This window comes from Trachemys scripta, chromosome 10 (genome assembly GCF_013100865.1).
Source record: "Trachemys scripta elegans isolate TJP31775 chromosome 10, CAS_Tse_1.0, whole genome shotgun sequence".
Lineage (NCBI taxonomy): Eukaryota > Metazoa > Chordata > Testudines > Emydidae > Trachemys > Trachemys scripta.
Window position 1 is genome coordinate 18,221,131 of NC_048307.1, and position 23,636 is coordinate 18,244,766.

General features: G+C 43.3%; 1 protein-coding gene across 1 annotated transcript in view; it reads right to left on the minus strand.

Moving 5' to 3' along the window:
- Positions 1-2,432: 2,432 nt before the first annotated feature.
- XYLT1 (xylosyltransferase 1) overlaps positions 2,433-23,636 on the minus strand; it is a 318,750-nt gene continuing 297,546 nt past the window's right edge. Inside the window, exon 12 of the mRNA XM_034783464.1 lies at positions 2,433-8,414. Coding sequence (XP_034639355.1) covers positions 8,092-8,414 — 323 coding nt within the window. The 3' untranslated portion in view covers positions 2,433-8,091. The remainder of the gene's footprint in view (positions 8,415-23,636) is intronic.

Consider the following 23,636-nt stretch of genomic DNA (forward strand, 5'->3'; position numbering starts at 1 on the left):
ACTGAGACCAAATCTGTACCGCTATACTTTGAACACACACAAAAAGCCATGATGTTAGCATTTTGTAGGTGATTAAGACAACCCAGTTTAGCTATAATATGTTGCAAAAGAGAGTTCTCATAATTTGCGAAGGTTTACAGGCGCATTCAAGTCTTCCTTTTGCCCAAAAGGAAGGTCATTTTTTTTCTTGAAGCCTGCATTTGTAAGCAATTCCAATTGTATTTGTGAAGTGTCTGCTGACAGCTACACAGCTCTGAGTTGCAACAGAAATCTCAAGGTGCCTTTTATTAGGTTGACAACAGACCGAGAGAAAGAGACAACATCTAACTTTCCACTACAGTTTAAGGCCACATTTAAAAAAAAGAGGAAAGTAAGGCTTTTTAAATCGGGCAATTCACAGGACATCACAATGTGAACATACACTTAGAAATTCAAAATGATATGATCTGCTCCAGGAAATCTAAACCAAGATCCAATTTTTGACCTTTAGGCGTGGGCCTTTTTTGTAGGTAAACATGAAAAAAAAACAACAACAAAAAAAACCCCTGCAGTTAACTTTCTCCTCCAGAATATTCCCAGCAAACTGAAGGTGCCCTTCTTACAAGAGGAATTACTATCTTCTCAGTCAAGGGTGTTAATTACAACAGAACCAAAGACAAGTAAGTCATTACAATGTACAAATGCAGCGCAATGATCCGTGCAGAAAATTGTTACTCTGTTATCAGAGGCACCTGTACAATATCTTGCTGTTTATTTGGCAAGGTTACAAGTAATACTTCCAAGTTGTAACAAAATAGCGAGAGAATTTGCATAGATTGTACATTCAGCTCAAGGAGATTTCTGGTACCTTTTTTGTTGTTGTTGTCAGGTAAACTTGTTTGCAGACATAGTGAGGTAGCAGCTGTGATAGCACCCATGGGCAAAAGAAGGTAACCAAAGCTGAAGCAAACAGCAAAGAGTGAACTATACACTATTGTTGGTATAAGAGAACCAAATAAACAGGGCACCTGCAGTATTACAGCATCACAATTCATCATAGAAAACACCACATGTAACTGAAAATAGCCTAGGTGCTACCTTGGCCCTTGCGTTGGCTAACGTGAACATCTCGTTGTTTCAGTTTAAAATGTGTTGGGCCTGATATTCCTCTCATTCACACCAGTTGTGAATCAGGAGTCACTCCAGTGAAGTCAACAGAGTTAAACCAGTGGAAAGTGGTATGCGAGGAGAATCAGGACCATTGTGTTGTACTCCTACAACGTGGTACTGTGCAATTAACCATTCAAATCTCCCTTTGTACTCAGCACCTTCTAATAGACTGCTATGCAATATAATAATTATTTCCACCACTCGACAGTAATGAAATGTTTGTGAATGCTCAAGCTACACAATGGAAGAGACTATTTACTACAGGATTTCCATACCCGAGACCAGATCAACCCCTCCCATGCAAAACCAACAGGAGAGGGCTGGAGGGCAGGAAAATCCCAAGAGGATTCCTTTGCAGAATTTTCCCCACATTGTCCTCTCTACCGGATGAAAGGTGAGAGAGAGAGAGAGCGCCCTCTCTCAAAAACCACACTGATCCCCTGGGATCCATGGGGAAGCCATGGACTGGCTATGGAGCCCCAGATCTCCTGCTGCTGCTGCATTGTAGTGTGGCCCCACTGTGGTTAGGGGTATCTGTGGCTGTTCTGGTGACCTCTTTAACAAAGGAGACCCATTGTGGGGGAAACTCTGCCAAGAAGGTAACAGAACGAGAGGCTGTGCTCTCTAATTCCTGCCGAGCCAGCGGGAGAACAATGCAAATCCCCCTGACCCTATTGTTTCCTAATGCTGGGTCAACTATTTCCTAACCCTCTTCCCCTCTCCCCCCATGGATTCCAACCCCCAGAGAGCACTCTTTTCAAGATCCTCAGGACAGTGGATAATGCTGTGGAGTCTACTTTACTTCTGATGCTTGAAGTGTTCATATTGAGGTAACATCCTAAGCACCCGTAGGAATGTGTTTGGGCCTAGGATCATCCTTTAGTATAGATGAAATGAAATAATGCATTAAAATGTTACTTCCCAATAGCAAACTGGAGTAAGGAACCTTAGGAGATGCTGCTAACCACCTCCTGATGTGTTTGTCTTTTTCTGTTATTACTGGATACATTACATACCCACACCTCTGAGAATGGGGGGAAGATAGTCCCTGATGATTACCAGCACCTTCAGAGCATCCTTTTATATATCTTTGCACTGAGCAAATTGATTTGCTTTCAAAAGCGAACTTTTCTGATTTATATCTGGGGTTTCAATGCACTCTGGGGGAGTAGGGTCACATGGGATGGGTGCATAACTCCCTGAGGAGTTATGAAAATTCCAGTCTATATGTTCAGAAATAACATACGAACATGAATTACTCTGAATTACTTGAATTACGTGAATTACTCTCTGATCTACAGCCAGCTTTTGTTTAATAATAAATCTAAAATCACTGAAAACAACCGAGCCTGTGGCAAGACAGTTCTGCCCCGTGACCACAAATGGATGTGTTCTCTTTTTGATATACATTAGAGCCACAAAAGCTGCGCTGTGGCTTCATGGTATAGTGGCCTGCTTTCATTCAGAGGGAGTATTCTCCCCTCTTCCCATTTGCGGGTTGAGGGGAAGAATAGGATTCTTAGAACGCAAACAATTTAAACTCATAAAGGGTTTTGTTTTAAGAGCTAAGTAATACATTGAAATGGTCAAGCTGTAAATCTTAAATAAAAAAGGGGGAGGGTCCAGAAAGACTTCTGTTCCAGTTTTTAAAAACTGCCACTCTGATGTGGCTTCATGTTGCAACACTCAAAAGGTTAATGGCTGAAATATCATTGTTTTCTTGACTTCTCCTGACAATACAGATGTACAGCATAGTATAACCTACTTGTACAAGATGGTAAATGCTACTTTATGATTAGCAGGAATTCAAATTCAGCCCTGGTATAAGCTCAACTCAGCTGAAGATAAAAGTTTGGCCAATTGTTTTAAGCTTTGGAATTCTGGGAAAGACAGAAGTCATTCTCACGGCTACTTCCAAGCAGAGAGTAAGAGGCAATCTGTGGAAGTCAGGGTGCACGGCATTGTAGCTATGGGCAAGTTGACAGTTTTATTTCAAACTAAGAGCACGTCTACAGAGCAGCTGGGAGCATGCTTCCCAGAGTGGATGTGCTCGAGCTACTGCACTAATAATAGCACCATGGCCATGGTGGCACAGGTGGCAGCTTGGGCTAGCAACCTGGGTACAAACCTGCATGACCCCCTGGATATGAACATGGGTGGTTAGCCCGAACTGCTGCAGCCACACTGCAGAACTAGTGTGTGTCTGTCTACCTGTGCTGGGAAGCCTGTTCCCAGCTGCGGGACCTGATTCAACCTTGGTGTAAGGGCTGTAGCCTCCATTGGAATCAATGGAGAGTTGCCCCATAGAGTCCAAACAAAATAAAAAGCTGGGTTTTGTTTTTAATCAGAAAAGTCAAAACCAAGATCTCCTGAGCCTTAGAGTGAAATAGACAAGAAGGAGTTTAGCTTCCCCTTTGTTGCAATATAGAAATCCAGTTTTGTCTCACGCTTATTCTAAGATTTGGTTTTTACTTTACCCTGCATTACCTCCTTTTGAAGGTTTTGGATTTTCTCAGTTATTTGTCTGAATTACTGACTCTAGCGCCCTCTTCCCTATAATAGTGAATAAAAGGGATTGTGATGTTACTGGTACCATTAGATTTGTAAAAGCTGGCCAGAGGCTGAATATACATTAGCTGATCCTTTGGAAGGTGTTACAGGATCGCCATTAATATATCATTAAAGCAACGGTATTTGCAAGATTTTTTGCGTTAAAGCCAGTATCTAGGAAAGTTAATCTGTTATACCCAACTGTAAACACCTAGCTCTCTAGACTTAGCAACAGAGATATAGCTTATAGTAGTATTTGCCAATGAGAAAATTGTTAGTATACTCTGTCCCTTCAGCCCTCCATATAGAACAAAAATGAGGATGTGATTTTAATACTAAAAATATCACACATCAGAAACCTACTATATAAATATTATTACTCCATATCCAGTCAAATTTTATAAATAAAAAGAATTGGTCCACATCTAGAAAATAAACTGTCCTTTGAACTAATTTCTGTTAGCCTTAGGGTATAATATCACCACATAAACAGGTCTGCATATCACTAGGACTGACTTTGGATTTAATTCATAAAAAAATGTATGCAGATGTTCTGCATTTTGCCACATTTCTTTCCGGCATGAATCAGGCTGGTTGATTGTACAAGTGTCGCACGTCTATCTAATCTAGTAGCAGGGGCGTGGTGTTTAAATGAGCACATCACTCCACACAGTCCATATGGAAATACCGTCCCCTCCATATGTGCATATGGAAATACACTCTTCTCCCATGGAAGGCATATGGTCACAGCTGGCTTTCAAATGGAATCTTATAAAATATCACTAGCCAGCATGCTCTGAAAATACTACTAGAACTTTCAAATGAACACACGTATAACTTGTTTGTTTCATATAAACTGTGGCTCCCTGCTTTGAATTCTCCTTTTTACCAAATGTAAGATCTGTGGAAGTTATTCTCTTCTAACAAGACATAACAAGACATTCAAAATTCACCGATTCAAAATAGGGTGAATTTTGATACCCTAAATTCACAGGTATCAAGTGCCTGCTATTTTAGAACCAGAAAAGCCACTGAGCAGCACCTAGATCTTAGCAGTACTGCCTTAGCAATAATTTTGGTGCAGGCTCTGTTCGCAAATGGAAACTGTCTTGCTTGCCATGATTTTTCACTTCATAATTTATAGAACTTTATGACATACTGTCCAATATATTTTATATACCTCTGCATCTGCAGATTAATAGCTATGGCAGAATGTGGTCATTTGGGTGTAAAGCTTGACACCCACCTCAAATAATGCTGTGAACTGAGAAGCTCTTGAAGAGTCTCACTCTCTGCTGTTTTTAAACACATACTGACTTTACTCATAGCCCAGTGTCAGACTTTCAGTTATGCTGGGCTTGAGTCTAAAGACCGTACTCAGAATCATCCATCCACAGAAGTTTGCCTAAGAAGGACTGCAGGGATCTGACCCTTGATTTTTACTTCTAGTATTTTAATAGCAGCACTGGCATTGCCGGCTTGCTACAGTACTTATACATATAGACTCTTTTTGTTATTTAGAAAATAAAATACTATAAAATATTTCTTTTGAGATGTTTACAACATAGCATAAAATTTATGTCAGCAACAATTTTTTTTTTAAAATTGTGAAATAGGAACTAAAACAAAGTCCTTTGACTCCGTTATATTTTAAATGATACAAGTGGTGGCTACTGTTCTATCCATAAAAGAGAGACTGGAATGTTTCCAACTTCTATTTGAGAAATTTAATAACGAGAACTTCCCAACAAAGCATTAAAAAAAACACTCCTTCTTAATAATAAAAAAGGTATCAAATTTAAAAACCTGTTTATCTCTCTGTGTGAGCATGTGCGCAAGAGTCCAGATCTCATGAATTCATCAGCAGATTTAACTGGAATGATCTAAAGACTAGCAGAGTGGATGAATCTTATTATTTATACCCTAATCCATGACTGAATGTGATAATCTCCACTTGATCTGCAGGGCTTTAGCCATTGCAATTCCCATTGGGTCAATGTGGCTAAAACCCTAAATTCATAGTGGAGATTAGTGGTCCCCTGGAGATTTGACATTTGTAATGGAATGTTAGATAAAAACGATTATTTTTAAAAAAGCACTGAAAGAGAAGTGTTTCTATTATATAAACCTGTTGACAATGTTGGTCTGAACATACTCATCACTAGAGCCAGCTGAAAAACAGGAACATTGTTTAGACAGAAACTTTCCAACCAGCTCTAATAACTACAAGCTTTTCTAGAACTACAGATCCCAGACTGTCAAAATCAAGAAGGTAGAAAGAAAAGGAGGTCTGAGGAGGAAAAGGCCTTTTCTTAATAAAGGCAGCTTTAGTTAGTAAGATAAAATCTTCAAGCTGCAAAAGCAGCACCTACTAATTAGTCATTGACTAAAACATAAAAAATAAATATCTAAACTGTTCCTCCTATGTATCCACCTTTGTTCCAGATAAACATTTAAATGCTCTGCCTTCATGCCAGCACAGCTGACATTGCAATTTCAAGTCCAAAGCAAACTGCAGGAGCTTTAAACCAAATGGAGAAAAATATAACAAGCCATCGAGATCTCTGTTTTATGGTCATTTTGCAACCATTATTTAAAAGAGAATTCAACCTTTTTTTGTGATATGTGGTTATGAAAAGATTTAAGGGCCTATTTCCCCCCTGATGCGTGAGCTTAACTCTCATTAGCTGTAATGAAAGTTATACATGCCACAGAAGGGAAAACAGACGCCTTACTTTATTAAATTAACAGGGCATTTTATAATTAAACCCATCAAGGTTCCTTGAAGTTTCCGGGTACATTGTACTCAAGGGACCACAAAATAAAAGTGCACATTGCATGCAAAATGCTTCAGCTGGAGATGAATTTGCATACAAGAAAAACTTTTTTAAAAGTCCTCAGAATTTAAAATTGGATTTTTTTCAGTGTTGAAAACTCAGGTTCAAATGATATATCACATCCATGTTTAAAACAGGATGCAGTCTGCCAAAGAGTCAAAAGGGTCAATACACGCAAGATTAGAGCTTGTTGATAAAAAATAAATAAATAAAATAAAAGCACTCTGAAGAATGGCATTTGCTCTCCTTCATTCAATTCATGGCTTCAGACAGGAATCTCCATTACACTCAAGGTGCCACTCACCACAACATTCCAGATGTACCATGCAATCTCAAAACTATCCTTCTTTGTGAATGTTGGCAGGTCTGGGACCAATAGAGGCAATTAGTGTTAGACTCGTTAGCCACTACTTAAAATAGTGCAGAATCAGCTTGCTGCATAATTAGGTCCCAGTCTTTCGCCCACTGAAATCAATGGAAAAGCTTTCAAACCAAAATAATTAAAGGGCCAGATTCTGCCACTTTGACTAACTCAGAGTAGAATCTTACACTGTGAGTTGGCCCATTTAACCCAATCAAGCTAAAAAGGGTATGCTGCCATGTGAGTATCACAGCCTGGGTCTGAGCGTCCACACATACAAGCTGCATGCACAAACCCCCTGATGTATGTGGAATTTGCACATCCGCTTATATGCAGATGGTGTTCTGTGTGGATTTTTTTAAAATGCAGATTTCACTGGGGACAAGAATCTGGACTTTGGGCAATGAGAATACTTGTTTTTAATACTGCAAGTGGTGCCCAGCCCTTGTGATGACTGATGACTAATCATAATAGGAATAAAATATATAATTTTATAACACTCATTTTGTTCAGAGATCATCAAATAGATGAGAATGTCTGACCTCTAAAAAGAGAGAGGAAGCCTAATTCACCACTCTGTTAGTCTGGTTTCTTTGCCAGTGTGATGCACTCTGGTCTGAAACTGGAGTTAACACAATGATGAATCAAACCTAGAATTTCTTAACATTATACAAATAGTCAGGGTGTGTCCCAATTTTTTTACATCTTGTAAAACATTTTGACCATATTTTATAGATCATTCTTCACATGAAAGATATATTGGAGTTTCTGGTTATTTATGTTAGCAAAATAATTAAAATGTAAAATATTCAAAATATACATAGGTGTTTTGGACAGAAGATATTTTTAGCAGCTGCTCCTTTTTTACCCTCTGAACATATCAGACATGCTATGTTACCATTTCATAATCAGAGCAAGAAAATGTTGGAGCCTTTTAGATACAAAGGGAATGAAGTAAGGTTGTGCCTCTGTAAAAGATACAGAGGAGATGCACAGTGCTACTGAAGCTTAGACCGATGGATCTGAAGGAGAAACAATGCCAAAGATTTTGCCAGATTTTTAAAAATTATATATAGAGATGAGAAATAGACAACAGAAAGTTTCATTGAGGTTTTGGAATCTGAAGTCGGATTCATATATAAGCAAGGTTAAATTCTCTTTTAAAATCTGTGCCAAAGAAGGGTATACCAGATGCTACCTCAAACGCCCATCAGGTTTAATGGGACCCAGCTCTGACTTAGGGTCTGGGCTCAGGGAGCTCCAGGCTGTTTGACTGCAAGCCTGCATGACTGGACAGGAAGTTGGACCTGTGCTACAGACATCCACCGCTGACCATATGCTGCTGACCAAGGTGTCCACCCAGTTCTCCAGCTTGGTACCTACGAGTGCTGCATTTTTTTTTGCCTGGTCCACTTGAGCTGCCTTGATAGGAATATTTAAAACTGGATTCAAGCCTTGGAAGCTCTGCTCCATGTATGCGTTCTTAGGAGGCCCACTATGCAACTTCATGGAGTCTTCTGAAAATACAAAAAACAGAGCCCTTTAACAAATACAGCATTTGGGATATAACTCTAGGACCTAAACAAAATCCAAAGGTTACTGGTGCACCAAACTTCATTTCCATAGCTTTGACCAGGATGTTGAGATTGTCCTGCGTAACCAGGATGTGTGGTCTGTTGGGCCCAGGCTTTTAGATCTCACCTGCTCTAGGTTTTCCCATGCTCAAACATAACCCCAAATCATGAGACGGCTGCATTATCAGAATAATGAGGTTGGTTTGAAAGTAATATTATCATCATTAATTTTTTGTATTACCATAGCACTGATGAGCGCTAGTCATGAGCCAACACCTTATTAAATGAGGTGCTGTACAAACATAGAACAAAACGAAAATCCACGTCCCAAAGAGCTTGCCCCGGTTACAAGAGAATCAGATAAAATGGGTGAAGTTCAGAACTGGAACTTAAACAATGCTCAGTTCAGTTCTGAGCCTTGACTCCACAATTTCCAACTGGGTTCTATCCCATCAGCAAACATAGATGGGCTGACTGAGTTAATCCTAAGATGGTGAAATGAGGACAGGGAAATGAACTGTGATCATCACATCAAAGCTAGAGGATCAAGGGACTGTATTTCAAAGGAGAAAACAGTTAAATAATATTTGGTACAAAAAAGGCTGCCAAACTTTTTCAGACTTAATGTGTTATCTTAAAGTGTTTGGTTTGGGGAAACAGCTGAGACTTGGGGCTGTTTTTTTCTGAACGGATTCACTCCTCCCTATCTTTGAAAGACTGCAGATATGTCAGCATACATTTATCAGCTTGACCTGTCTCCAAAAACTGGGTGGCATCAGTCCCAGAACTTGGAAAGATAACATCGGGGTTGGACAGTGTAGATGGGGTTGATGTAATGAGTGACCCCAATGTGGTTCCTGGAAGCACTTCAGGTTGAACTGTTTTTATTGGAAACATATTTTTAATAGCAATCAAGCTCTTGTATGAGTAATGCACTGAAACAATTTCCTAATAATACCCTTCAGTGCACTGTGGTTTTTTTCCTTGCTGTAATTCTTCTAACTTACTAAAATGTGGCACATTGCCCAAAATCTTAATATTCAGTCATATCTATGAAATGACAAAAAGAAATAAAACAGAAATGAAAAGAAAAATAAATCTACTTAAGGCAAATACTAAGGCTATGTCTACACTTAAAATGCTACAGGGGCACAGCTGCTGCTTCAGTGTTAACACTCACTACTGTGAAGGGCTGGGTTCTCCTGTCAGTGTAGTTAGTCCACCTCCCCAAGAGGCAACAGCTAGGCCTAGCCCCGTCCACACCAGGAGTTAGGTCAGCACAGCTACATCTCTCGGGTGTGGATTTTTCAGACCCCTGAAAGACACAGGTATGCCTCATTGACTTCAGTGGGACTATTTGTAGAGTAAGGTACATGGAAGCACAATCTGGCCCCGTGAAAATATTCACTATGTACCTTTCGCTAAAATGCTTTACAGGTGTGAATTCTCAGTTTATACACTTATTTCTTTCAGTTCTCAGTTCACTTCTTGTAACATCAGCACTCAGTGTTGCATAAAGGATTTGCTTGACTTTGCCAAGATACACATTGTCGAGAACACAAAATGTGCTCATTCAAGTCCCTCCAGGGCTAGGAAAGTCACACTATGTTCAGATTTCTTTTACAGGCCAGGAATCACACGCTAGTGTCCACAACTCCTGCCTCATGTCCATGCTGCTCCTTTATTCATCTGAAAGCCTATTTTAGCTAAGACTGTGCCTATCCCCAAACCCATTAGACAAAATAGGCTTGTGCCATGCAGATCGATCAGAAGCGCGTGTCTGACAGAGGACTGTAGTAGAAAACAAAACAAGGACACATAATTCAATTTCCTGCATTGGAAGCAACTAAATATTCAAGATTGTTTGTAAACCTATTAATTAAAAGGGAACGCCTAAGCAAAAGAGCAAAACAAATAGAGTACTGTAACACTGCACTGACAGAGGTGCTGACTTTCAACTCAAACACAAAACCAAGGAACTGGCCACTTGTTGAAAGATTCAGTAGCACTTTTTTGCTGGAATAAGGGTATTAATCTCTGGGTCCTTGACAAATTTGAATTTGAGCAATTATATTTTGACTTCATAACTCCTCCTTGTAGTTGCATGATATTTTGCATGTTCAACATTAAATTGTTGTGTTGCTGTGCACTATTGAGCAGTTGCTGTGTTGAGTCACGGAGCTGGCTGCATTTCAATGGGGAACAATACGATTTTGGCATACCATTTGTAAAAGTTTATAGTGCATTTTTAGATGGACTTATGTGAACGGTATTCACAAAATATTATTAGTAGTATATATCTATGCAGGAGAAAATTGTTTAACAGAATACTCTGCTTAAGAGAATAAAACAATATTTCCCATTTGATAGAAGTCCTGTTGTAGCACAAAGTGGAAAGCTTTTTCTTTGGTTTAAAAGACAAGGAGTGGAGTTCAATAATTGCACTACTTAGATTTGGCACTTTTCATCCACTGATTTTAAACAGTTTTACCAAGTTTGGGCATCATTATCCTCATTTAAAACATAGGGAAACTGAGGCACAAAGAGGCAAAGCAACTTGTCCCGTGTCACACAGCAGGTCACTGGCAGAAGTGAGAACAGAACTCAGATTTCTTGACTCCTCACTGATAGGATCACACTGCCTCCCATAGGCAACGTTTGTAAAAGAGGCATTACGCTGTGACCCAGGGACCCCTTGATGCCAACTGGCAGAGGACATAAGAGGTGCATAGGGGTTTATTGGCATCTCCTGGCTCTAACGTCTACATAATAGTGCACCAAAGCATGGCAGGTGAGGCCTCTACGAACAGCCAATAACGCATTGGTCATCCTAATCATTGCAGGATATATGTACGCATGATATTTAAGGACTTATGTATCTATACTGAAAACTATGTTCTTAAGGTATGTAAGTTAAGACAGCTCACCAGAAAGTTCAGGCCGGGGGCAGGAGACAGTTCTCTTCCATTGTATAACTTACAATGTGAGCCACCAGCACAGTTTGCAAAAATTAACAGGAAAGAAGCCTACAGGAAAAAACAACGAGCACAGAGGAGGCTGTCCTGTTTACGAGTAAAGATAATGGATTGCTGGAATACATCTAGGATACAGGGGCATACCCAGGATACTTCACCTAGGGCACAAGTTGCCAGTCTACATGCCTTATGAACAGAGGGTCACAGCCAGCCAGGCTGTAAAATGTTGGGAGAAAGACTTTGGGGGTAAGCTAAACTCTACAGGACCTGGTTAGATAAGGCTAGGCTTTAGAATGCCCGTTATGATTTTATTTAATATGTAGCCATTTGTTTCCATTAAATCTATTTGCTTCTTCTCAAATCTATAGTCTTTGTTAAATAAACTTATTTTTTTCCACTGTAAACATATCTAAGTGCTGTGTGTTAAGGAGAGCGGTGATCCTGAGATGAAACTGGCAAGCTGAGGTGTACTACTCCTTTGGGACCTGTGAATTCTGTGAGCAGCCAGTGGAAGAGGGACTGGACACTCCATGGGGATGCTCAGAGGTTGGAGTGTGCCCATCGCTTTTCTGGAAAGGGACAGCAGAGCCTGTGTAGGCTGAGAGGGGAGTGCTTGCGGTGCCCATGGCTGGTGGAGCTGACCGTCGGCAAGCACAGACATGGCTTCCTCACACTAAAGCCAGGTGGTAGCGAGGTGTCTCGCAATCCTGGGTACTCCTCAGAAGCATCACATATGTAGCTAAGGCATTGATACTATATATTAAATTGGTATATATGGCTCTGACCTTGCACTCCTCCCACAGGAAAAAAGCAAGGGGTGTAAGATCAGACCCCATACAGATAAAATTCATTTTACAGTAAAAACAGTCATGGTCATAACATACTATTGATAATTAATTACTCTGCAGTCACTAAGCCAAATTCTTTGTCAGGGTATATCCCAGTGAAACCCCTCTGATTTCAGTGGTGTGCATGAGCTGTACATCATTGCAAAATATAGCCTATTCATTCTAAATTACATTCTTAGGATAAAAATTTAGCTTCAATTTTTGTTGATTCTCCACACTGGGTGCACACTTGACTCTTCAGTAGCTTTTCCTAGTATAATTTCTCTTTCTCTAATGGCTGTGCGTTCCATAGTCTGTTGCAAAGACTAAAACTTCAGCACTCTTTTTTTGGGTCCTTCAATGTGCGGAAAAAGAAGTTAGAGAGCTGGAGAGAGGAGTGGAAAGTGTGGCTAGCTTGTTGCATAACACTGTGTTTGTAATTTTTTAAAACAATACAGATTGGAGTTTTTCTTGAATTCCACTGAACCCCTCAGGCAAGGAGGTAATTTTTTATTGACATTTTGTTTGTCTTTTCTTGCTGCAAACAAGACAGTATTGCATTTGCTCATTGTGAAGCTAATCGGCTTCTTGTCAACTGGATCTGAACTAAATTTCTAAGCAAATCCTTTTGCCTGTAGGGTTTTTCTCTGAATGAGAGCCTAGTGAATAACTGTTCTTCTGAAGCAATGTGTTTGCCTGCTGCTGTTGTTAGGTTTATCTGTCACATTACCTCTGGTTTCTCATCAGACACCTGAATTCACAGCAGTTGTGGCACTAGGTGTCACCATCATTATAATCCTTATTGGTGCAATTTGTATTGATTGAGTAACTGAGGCCTGGTCTACACTACGGGTTTAGGTCGGCTTTAGCAGCGTTAAACCGAATTAAGCCTGGACACGTCCACACAACGAGGTCCTTTCTTTCGACTTAAAGGGCCCTTTAAACCGGTTTCTTTACACCACCTCCGACGAGGGGATTAGCGATAAAACCGGCCTTTGCGGGTCGGAATTGGGGTAGTGTGGACGGAATTCGATGTTATTGGCCTCCGGGAGCTATCCCACAGTGCTTCATTGTGACCGCTCTGGACAGCGCTCTCAACTCAGATGCACTGACCAGGTAGACAGGAAAAGACCCGCGAAGGTTTGAATTTCATTTCCTGTTTGCCCAGCGTGGAGAGCACAGGTGACCACGCAGAGCTCATCAGCACAGGTAACCGTGATGGAGTCCTCCCAGGATCGCAAAAGAGCTCCAGCATGGACCGAACGGGAGGTACGAGATCTGCTCGCCATATGGGGAGATGAAGCAGTGATAGCTGAACTCCGTAGCAGTAAAAGAAATGGAAAAGTATTAGAAAAGATCTCCAAGGCCATGAAGGACCGAGGCCATAACAGGGACACACAGCAGTGCCGCGTGAAAATTAAGGAGCTACGGCAAGCCTACCACAAAGCCAGAGAAGCAAACGGAAGGTCCGGGGCAGAGCCGCAAACTTGCCGCTACTACGCGGAGCTGCATGCGATCCTAGGGGGTGCAGCCACCACTACCCCAACCGTGTGCTATGACTCTCTCACTGGAGAAACACACAGGGAAGACGGTTCGGGGAACGAGGAAGATGACGATGGAGGTACTGTAGGTAGCTCACAGCAGCAAGGAAGCGGAGAAACCGGTTTCCCCAACAGCCAGGATATGTTTGTGACCCTGGACCTGGAACCAGTAACCCCCGAACTCACCCAAGACCCTCAGGGCACACAGGAGACCTCTGGTGAGTGTAACTTTGTAAATATTTGTAAACATTACAAAAAAAAAGCAAGCAAGTCTGTTAACGTGTATGGGGATGGAGCGGAAATCCTCCAGGGACATCTCCAGAAAGCTCTCCTGGTTGAAATGGGGTGATTTTATTAAGGGGGACATTCAGAGGCGCCCGTTCCTGCTATTCTGACCAGAAATGTTCCCCGCTGTTAACCACGCGGTGGGGGGGAGGGGTGAAGTGATCATCCCAGAGAATCGTGTGTGTGTGGGGGGGGTGGTTTACTTGTGTTTGTGCCGCATGTTAACCGGGAAACCGCAGCCCCCTCCTTTCACATTGAAACCCCATTTTAAATGGACAACCCAATTCATCCTTGATATGGGAAATGCGCTGCTGTTTGCAACCTTTCCCACATGTTAAGAAGGTTAAAAAAGCCAAAACACTGTGGCCTACGATGGCTGCCTGCAAGCCGAAATATGCGACCTTGTAATGAAAGAGTGTACCCATTGTTCCCTAAAATGTGTCTTTTTTAACCACCTCTCCCTTCTCCTCCACCAGCTGCAAATGTTTCTCCTTCGCAGAGGCTCGTGAACATTAGAAAGAGAAAACGTAAGACGAGGGACGAGATGTTCACGGAGCTGCAGATGTCCGCCCAGGCTGATAGAGCACAGCAGAATGTGTGGAGGCAGTCAATGTCGGAGATGAGAAAAGCCCAACATGAACGAGAGGAGAGGTGGCGGGCTGAAGATGATAGGTGGCGTCAGCTTGCAGACAGACGGCAAGAGGCAATGCTCCGTCTGCTGGAGCATCAAAGTGATATGCTCGAGCGTATGGTTGAACTGCAGGAAAGGCAGCAGGAGCAGAGACCGCCGCTACAGCCCCTGTGTAACCAACAGCCCTCCTCCCCAAGTTCCATAGCTTCCTCACCCAGACGCCCAAGAACACGGTGGGGGGGCCTCCGGCCACCCAGTCACTCCACCCCAGATGATCGCCCAAGCATCAGAAGGCTGGGCTTCAATAAGAGTTAAAGTTTTAAAATGCAGTGTGTCCTTTTCCATCCCTCCTCCCCCACCCATCCCAGCTACCTTGGCAATTATCCCCCTACCTCTGTAAGGAACTAATAAAGAATGCATGAATGTGAAAAAACAATGACTTTATTGCCTCTGCAAGCGGGAGGGGAGGGGAGGGTAGGGTGGGGTGGTTGGTTTACAGGGAAGTAGAGTGAACCGGGTCGGGGGGGGGGGTTGGAGGGTTCATCAAGGAGAAACAAACAGAAGTTTCACACAGTAGCCTGGCCAGTCACAAAACTCGTTTTCAAAGCTTCTCTGATGCGCACTGCGCCCTGCTGTGCTCCTCTAACCGCCCTGGTGTCTGGCTGCGCGTAATCAGCGGCCAGGCGAGTTGCCTCAACCTCCCACCCCGCCATAAAGGTCTCCCCCTTACTCTCACAGATATTGTGGAGCGCACAGCAAGCAGCAATAACAATGGGGATATTCTTTTCGCTGAGGTCTGAGCGAGTCAGTAAGCTGCGCCAGCGCGCTTTTAAACGTCCAAATGCACATTCCACCACCATTCGGCACTTGCTCAGCCTGTAGTTGAACAGGTCCTGACTCCTGTCCAGGCTGCCTGTGTACGGCTTCATGAGCCATGGCATTAAGGGGTAGGCTGGGTCCCCAAGGATCACGATAGGCATTTCAACATCCCCAATGGTCACTTTCTGGTCCGGGAAGAAAGTCCCTTCCTCCAGCTTTCGAAACAGAGCAGAGTTCCTGAAGACGCGAGCATCATGTACCTTTCCCGGCCATCCCACGTTGATGTTGGTGAAACGTCCCTTGTGATCCACCAGGGCTTGCAGCACCATTGAAAAGTACCCCTTGCGGTTTACGTAGTCGGTGGCTTGGTGCTCCGGTGACAAGATAGGGATATGGGTTCCGTCTATGGCCCCGCCACAGTTTGGGAATCCCATTTCAGCAAAACCATCCACTATTGACTGCACGTTGCCCAGAGTCACTACCCTTGCTATCACCAGGTCTTTCATTGCCCTGGCAAATTGGATCACAGCAGCCCCCACCGTAGATTTGCCCACTCCAAATTGATTCCCGACTGACCGGTAGCTGTCTGGCGTTGCAAGCTTCCACAGGGCTATCGCCACGCGCTTCTCAACTGTGAGGGCTGCTCTCATCTTGGTATCCTGGCGTTTCAGGGCAGGGGAAAGCAAGTCACAAAGTTCCATGAAAGTGCCCTTACGCATGCGAAAGTTTCGCAGCCACTGGGAATCGTCCCAGACCTGCAGCACGATGCGGTCCCACCAGTCTGTGCTTGTTTCCCGGGCCCAGAATCGGCGTTCCACGGTATCAACCTGCCCCAGTGACACCATGATTTCCACATTGCTGGGGCCTGTGCCTTGTGAGAGGTCTATGGCCATGTCAATTTCCTCATCACTCTCGTCGCCGTGCTGCAATCGCCTCCTCGCCTGGTCCGGGTTTCGCCTTGGCATGTTCTGGCTCTGCATATACTCCAGGACAATGCGCGTGGTGTTCATAGTGCTCATAATTGCCGCGGTGATCTGAGCGGGCTCCATGATCCCAGTGCTAGCTATGGCGCCTGGTCAGAAAAAAGGCGCGAAAGTAGTATCTGATGGACCAGGAGAAGGAGGGCGGGAGGGAGGGAGGGCCGAGTGACGACATGGCGTACAGGTACAGGAACAGGGAGAAACACAAACAACTGTCACACAGAATGGTCCCCCCAAAGATTAAACTGGAAACCCTGGGCTTAGCAGGCCATTGATTTCACGGAGGAAGGGGAAGCAAAAGGCAGTTAGCAGCTGCTGCTGTGTAGCAATGCAGTCCCACGTCTGCCGGCACCCAGAGGACATATGGTGACGGTGAGCTCAGCTGTGCTGAGCGGGCTCCATGTTGTCTGCACAGGTAACCCAGGTAAAAAGGCGCGAATCTATTGTCTGCCGTTGCTGTGACGGGGGAGGGAGGGGCCTGACGACACGTACCCAGAACCGCCCGCGACACTGTTTTGCATCATCCGGGCATTGGGATCTCAACCCAGAATTCCAAGGGCGGCAGAGACTGCGGGAACTGTGGGATAGCTCTGGGATAGCTACCCATAGTGCAATGCTCCGGAAGTCGACACTAGCCTCGTACTGTGGACGCGGTCCGCCGACTAGAGCACCTAGAGCATTGTATTGTGTGGACACACACAATCGGCTGTATACAACCGATTTCAATAAAACCGGCTTCTATAAATTCGAACTAATTTCGTAGTGTAGACATACCCTGAGAGTAACCATTGATTTCCTCCCAAAAGAATAAGCAAAATGAAAGTTTCCCAGTATACATTAAACCGAATGATCTATAAATATGGATTATTAACTCACTAACATCAAGTAACAGTCACAGGGCACTGGGGTACATATGCAGAACACTGTTATGACCCTTGGGTCCTATCAAAAGGGAGTTGCGGTGGCAGGGCACATGATTAGGAGGAAACATATGGCCTATAGGAAACCAGATTCCTGCCTCCTAGGCAAGAGCAGCAAACAGTTGAGACCCTGGCTCGGGGAAATGACAGATGTGGTGTCTCTCCACAGTAGCCAAGAAAGGGCTTTCCCAGAGGGGATGTATGTATCCTCCCTTTCCCAGGGGAGTACAGCAGGAAAAGTCTGTGTTACCAAGTGTTGTGTAGTATATTGAGCCCTTTTTGGGGTCTTCTGTTTATTAATCAACCTTCCCTGAGGAAAGGGATGGGGAAACACTTGAGCACTTGGGCTTTACTCAGGTTGCCTTTAGTGGTGACTCTGCCTGCAGGCTCACAGTAAGCTAGTTAGCTTTAAGGTAACAGATATTGTATGTGTGTTAAATGCATGACAATGGATTATCATCACTTCAGCTGGGAGAACACTGCAAAAACCTTGCCGTGAGTATAAGCTCAAATATAAACATGAAATTGCTTTGGCTTTACTCTTCCCCCTGCTGTTCGTTCTCTCTCAGGACTACATGGGATGTTTCATATGTAATGGAGAACTTAACACAGCACAGAGGGGACGATGTTGTTGCCGTATAACGGCAGCGATGCTGCCCTGAGTACACGCACCGAGTTTCAGACAGGACTGTGCTCAGGGTGGCTAGGCCGCTCCTCCATTTATGCAGCTGTGGCTACACAGTTATTTTTAGCATGCTAGCTTGAGCAAAGCTAGCACAAGTACGCCTACCCGTGCTGGAAATTACTCCTCCAGCTCCAGTGCAGACTTTGGGTATGTCTACACTTCGGAAGTGTCATTTCCAGCTTGAGCAGGCAGACCCACGCTAGCTCTGGCTGAGCCAGGAAGCTAAAGCAGAAATGTAGCCGCAGCAGCATGAGGAGCTAGCAGCTCTGAGTCTGATCCTGTCTGAGATGATACGTATGTACTTGAGGCAACCAGCCCCTCCCGCTGCCGTGGCGACATTTCTTTTTTTTAGCTCTGATCAAGCTAGCACAGGTATGTCTCTTTGAGCTGGAAATTACACCTCCAGCTTGGAGGGTAGACGTACCACAAGTGACTTGCCCCAGGTCACACCACAAGTCTTTTGTGGAGCAGGGAACTGAACCCACATCTCCCAAGTCCCAACCACTGGACCATCCTTCCTCTCATACTTCTCCCCATATCTGTCACCCCTCCACCCCCGACTTCAACAAATATCCTCACTGATTCTATTCTAGTCATTGCACTGTTCCAATGTCCTCTCCCCAGCTCCTTAACTCTGGGTCTCAAGCTGACACCTGCCTCTCTGCGGGGAGGGAGAACCAGCTGTGCTGGTCAGGCAGCGTGAGGGGAAATAAGGAGATGACGCAGGGCACTGAAAGGATCAAAATGCAGCCAGTGCGTTCTGTGGCCTGCGTGCTAATTGCCAAGGAGCCTGAGGCAGGAAGGGGGAGAGCTGGTAAATGGGGTTGATGAGAATAGTTTTAAAAAACAACCAAGCGTGAGACCTAGTAAGCTGCTGCCTGTGATATGTATATGCAGCAGCACAGGATGCCAGACAGCAAGGAGCCATTTTTTACATGCTAATGGCTTCTGAAGTGCTAATGGCTTCATGAGATGGAAAAGGGATGGGTAGCTGGAAATGATGGTATATGTGGAGGAGCTATATTTTGTGCAGGGTGATGGGAGAGAGAGGTGAAGAAGGAGGGAGATACACCAGTCTTCTCTTAAAGTTACTGTAACCAACATGGGGTAAAAAAAAACTGTCAAGATTGTGGGACGCGGACCATGTCTGGGATTTCTCTTCCTGCCCTGTCAGCAACTCCACCCTCCAAACATATCAAAGTACAACCATTTTGATAATTCCGCTATAACAAAGTCCTATGCTCTTTGGAATCACACAGCATTCTTTACATTTAAGTAGCCACCGTAGTGCTTTAACTGCAAACCTATGTAATAACTACAATCGCCTAAATGGACACCAGTTCCTACACAAAACATTTTTCTTTTTGTTAAAACAACCTAGGAAATTCACTGAAAGAAACCCTTTGTTAATGCAGAGTTAAGGTCGTCCAGTAGTATCTTGTGCCCTTCCAGTATGTGAAGTTCAGCAAAACTCAAACCTCTGAAAACCAGGAAATACAGAGTTAAGGTACACACAAATATAACGTTAACTTTGCCCTCTGGGGCAATGATCGAATAAGTTCATAACACACATTCTCACTGTAACCTTAAGAAACCCCCAATATCTTAGCTACACATGATGTTTCCCAGGGTTATGAGGCGCCTCACTACCTCCTGGCTTTAGTGGGAGGAAGTCATGTGTGTGCCTGCCAGGGGTCAGCTCCCCAACTCCACCAGCAAAGGGGTCACTGTTTTGTAACAGTTACTCCTTACAGGCCTGACCAACTCGCTACAGCTAGCACAATGCTTTTATGCTACTTATCCATAAATGATGTCCTGTAAGATCTTAAGTGAAAGCCAGGATCATGCTGATCATTAATATTGTTGTGAAATGTATGTATTGATATTATGGAAAAAGTTATATATGCATAATGAAAATATGGTCCTAAAGTCTGAATCAAGGCAGAGTTGATAACCAGGTTTTTGCCAGACAAAGGATATATGTTCACCTTTCTGCCTTGGTTGACATGTAAATTAAGCACTGAGAGACAACACAACAGAGTCCCTGTTTGTATATGAAGTCAACATGAGGATGTGATGGCAACAGAGTCTGCACAGCGGGGAATAAGCCCTGGGGTAGGCATCCTGACTCTGAGGACAAAACAATGAATTTTGGGGGACATAAGGAGAAAGTAAAAGGACACCTCTTTATCCTGCACCTAAGGAAGTAACTGAGCAGTGTGACTACATTCATGAAAATGGAATCCCAAGCAGCGTAGGATGGAAATGATGGAAGTAAATTTTGGGTGAGCTGAAATTGCTCTTTAGACAGACTATTAGCCTGGTAAAGTTAAATTTAGTCTCTAAATAGTGTGCACTGACGTTGTTTTATATGTAACCTTCTGTTATTATTATCCTCACTCACTATCTTTTAACCTTTGATAATAAACATATGATTGTTGCCACTATAAATATACCGCAGTGCTGTGATGTTACACAGGAGCTGTTCCTCAGTTGTACACACCATATGATTTGATTCAACGTCCCCTTGGGGATAGAAAACCTGGTATTTCTGTGAGTAGCCAGGGACAGGGGCTTGATATCACAGGGGAATGCCCAGCGACTGGGGTGCACCTACTGTTAACCTGCAGAACAAAGTGAGGACTGGCATTGCCCTGAGGAGGTTGGTTGGGTGACTAAGAGGCTAGTGTCAGTTAACCACTGCAATTCTCTCTCTCAGTTGCTGGAGGCAGGGGGTAACAAGGCAACTCACAGTCCTGGGCATCCCAAGAACCATCACACTCGCCTTCTGCCTTTGCATATGGTGCAGCACACTCAGGGAATAGGGCACATGATCACTGTAGCACAAAGTCAGACACCCTGTGTTTAGGTAAGCTGTGCTAACCAGGAGCAATCTACCCCATCTCTGCTCTCAAACACTGAGCCTGCTCCACAGAAACAGTCCTATCGACTACTTTTTACAACCCCTTCACTCTTACATGCAGGATTCCATATAACACAACACTTTTACCTACATAACACCCGTACATCACCCTCATATCCCACCTCCTTGCTGACAATCTCCATGGTAAGATGACCCCTTCACATTGCTGCTGACACGTTACACAACTCAGTGCTCAAATGAGGTAAACTGCATCGCTCAGGGTACATGCACTAGTTTTCTTTTATATGCAGTGAGAGGCAGGCAGAGGCACTTAGACCATGTCCCTGCCCCACAGGTACAGGGCTCCCCAGATCACCTCATATCATGACAGCTCTGCCAAGCTTCTCCACCATTCAATACAGCTACACCTGACACAAGGAACGCAGCTGGAGAGCACCACATAAATCCAAGTGGCTCTTGCCAGCTCCGGGTGAGAGAGTTAAGATTGTGCTGGTATGTACTGTAGCTATTTCCTGGTTTTCAGAAGCTTAAGACTGGGTTCAGAGGTATGAGTTTTGCTGAACTTGACATTCTGGAAAGGCACTACTAGGACTGAACTCTGTGCTAAGAAAGATTTTTTTTGTCAGTGAATTTACCACCTCTCCCAGACAGAGTCAAAGCTCTTGTGCTTATAAGGCAATTCATCCAACCAGGGAAAAGAAATAGCACCATGTGACTTCAGAGACCCTTTGCAACAGCTGACTCAAATGCTGAATGGTGTGTATCCAGTAACCACACAAGACTGTTTCTGATCAGCAAACAAAATAAAATAATAAAAATAAAAGTATTAGTGGCAGATCCCTGATCTGGGCTAAGGGCAAAGCAGAGCTGAAAGGGTGGCTGCCTGTGTGGCTCCCTAGTCCTGGAGTTGGCAAGGGGCCGGCTTCACCCCCGCACTTCAAGTTATTCCTGGCTCTCTTGGGAATGTCCCAGAACCTGGGGATCACAAGAGGGCATTGGCACTTGTTCTTATTCCCTCCTTCCTAGTGACATATTCTATACTAGGTCCATTAGGGGGTGGAGTAGAGCTGTTTACAAAGGGATTCCCAAGGTAGCCCTGCGAGCTTTGCAGTGATGGAGTGGCACAAAGCAGCTGGACCATAGAGGAGTACTGGTGCCCGAGTTATTTATTCTGTGAATTATTTCCTCGGCTCTAACATTCACTGTAGTTTTGCCACCGCAAAAGAAATGGTGCGACTACAACATACTGTAAATTGCTTATTCTCAAAAAGGGATTTTAACAATCAAATGGCACTTAAAACAACAGAATATCAGTCCTAATAAGTAGCAAGACAACAGACCGTAGGAGTCTGGGTGCCTAGCAAGATATGAAGTGATGCTGAGTGCCTTCAACAGATACAAAGTGTGCATGAATCAGCAGTACTGCATGGTCTGAAGTGTTCTATTCCCATTCAAAATTGGAATTAAAACCAGAACTTCAAGATATTTCCAAGCCATATAAGATAATTCTGACGGATATACTTATAACTGGTGAGAATGTAAAAGTAAAATCAATGTCCATATTTTCTCTGTGAGTTGTGAGGAGGGGTTTGGTAGGTTTTCCGGCTCCCAGATCCTTGTGTTCTGTGTCACTCATCGTCTCTGTAAGCATCTTCTTCCTTTTCTGTTCCCCCCGCCCCCGAACTCTACAGAGGTTTAAACTTTGTGGCATTCTGGTTGCCCTTAGCAACTCTCCTATGTCTCATCAGTGCACATGGACTCATTAGTTGGAAATTTAAAAAGGCATTCTTCATTTAGATGTTGAAATAAACTAAACCTGGCTGGTAACTTTACCAGAATTATTTTTTTCCAATACAGTTTGAGTGTTGTGAATCACAATATAGGAATGAACACATTTTATTTTGATTATCTAACAGAGATCTGAGTGTGATGTTCTTCCTTTCAAGCAAATAGTAAACGAAAAACCCTTTCAAGGAAAGTTCTGAACTTTTAGCTTATTTTACGTGAATTGATAGATTCCGTGCAAGTCCTTGCTTAGATTTAACTCTGCTGTGATTTCTGAGACAGAGTTTCCTAGCTTTGCTGCGAGAAGCACGACCTGGTTAGCTGTCTTTTTGTCTTAACTGTTGCTACTGTGTATTTCATGGCAAAGTCATTACAACTTTGTGTGTGTAAACAGATAATGTTAACGCAGTATTCCCTATACTTTATTCAGGAAATATTGCCCAAACTGTGATAACATGCATTAGCATCAACAATATGCTGGAAAAATGGGCCTAGCATTGTACCAAACATGTACAGTACTGAATTATACTATGAAGCCAGTTTTTCGAGTAATAATGCATTTTCCAAGGCAGAACATATAACAAGTATTCTAGTATTTAGAAAATCTCTTAATAAAAATGAATTGCTCTCTTCTGTTGACAATTCCTGAATGTGATGCTGATGTGTAATTTTTTTTCAATCTTAAGACAAGACTAATAGCATTGTTCCTTGATTCTATAAACCTTTTTGGCAGCCTTTGTATTGTTTGTAACTGTAACAGAAATTGTTCCTTTAGAAGTTCTAATTTTTCTGCCATAGCTGCGCAATGTCATTATTTGGCATAGAAAACTGTT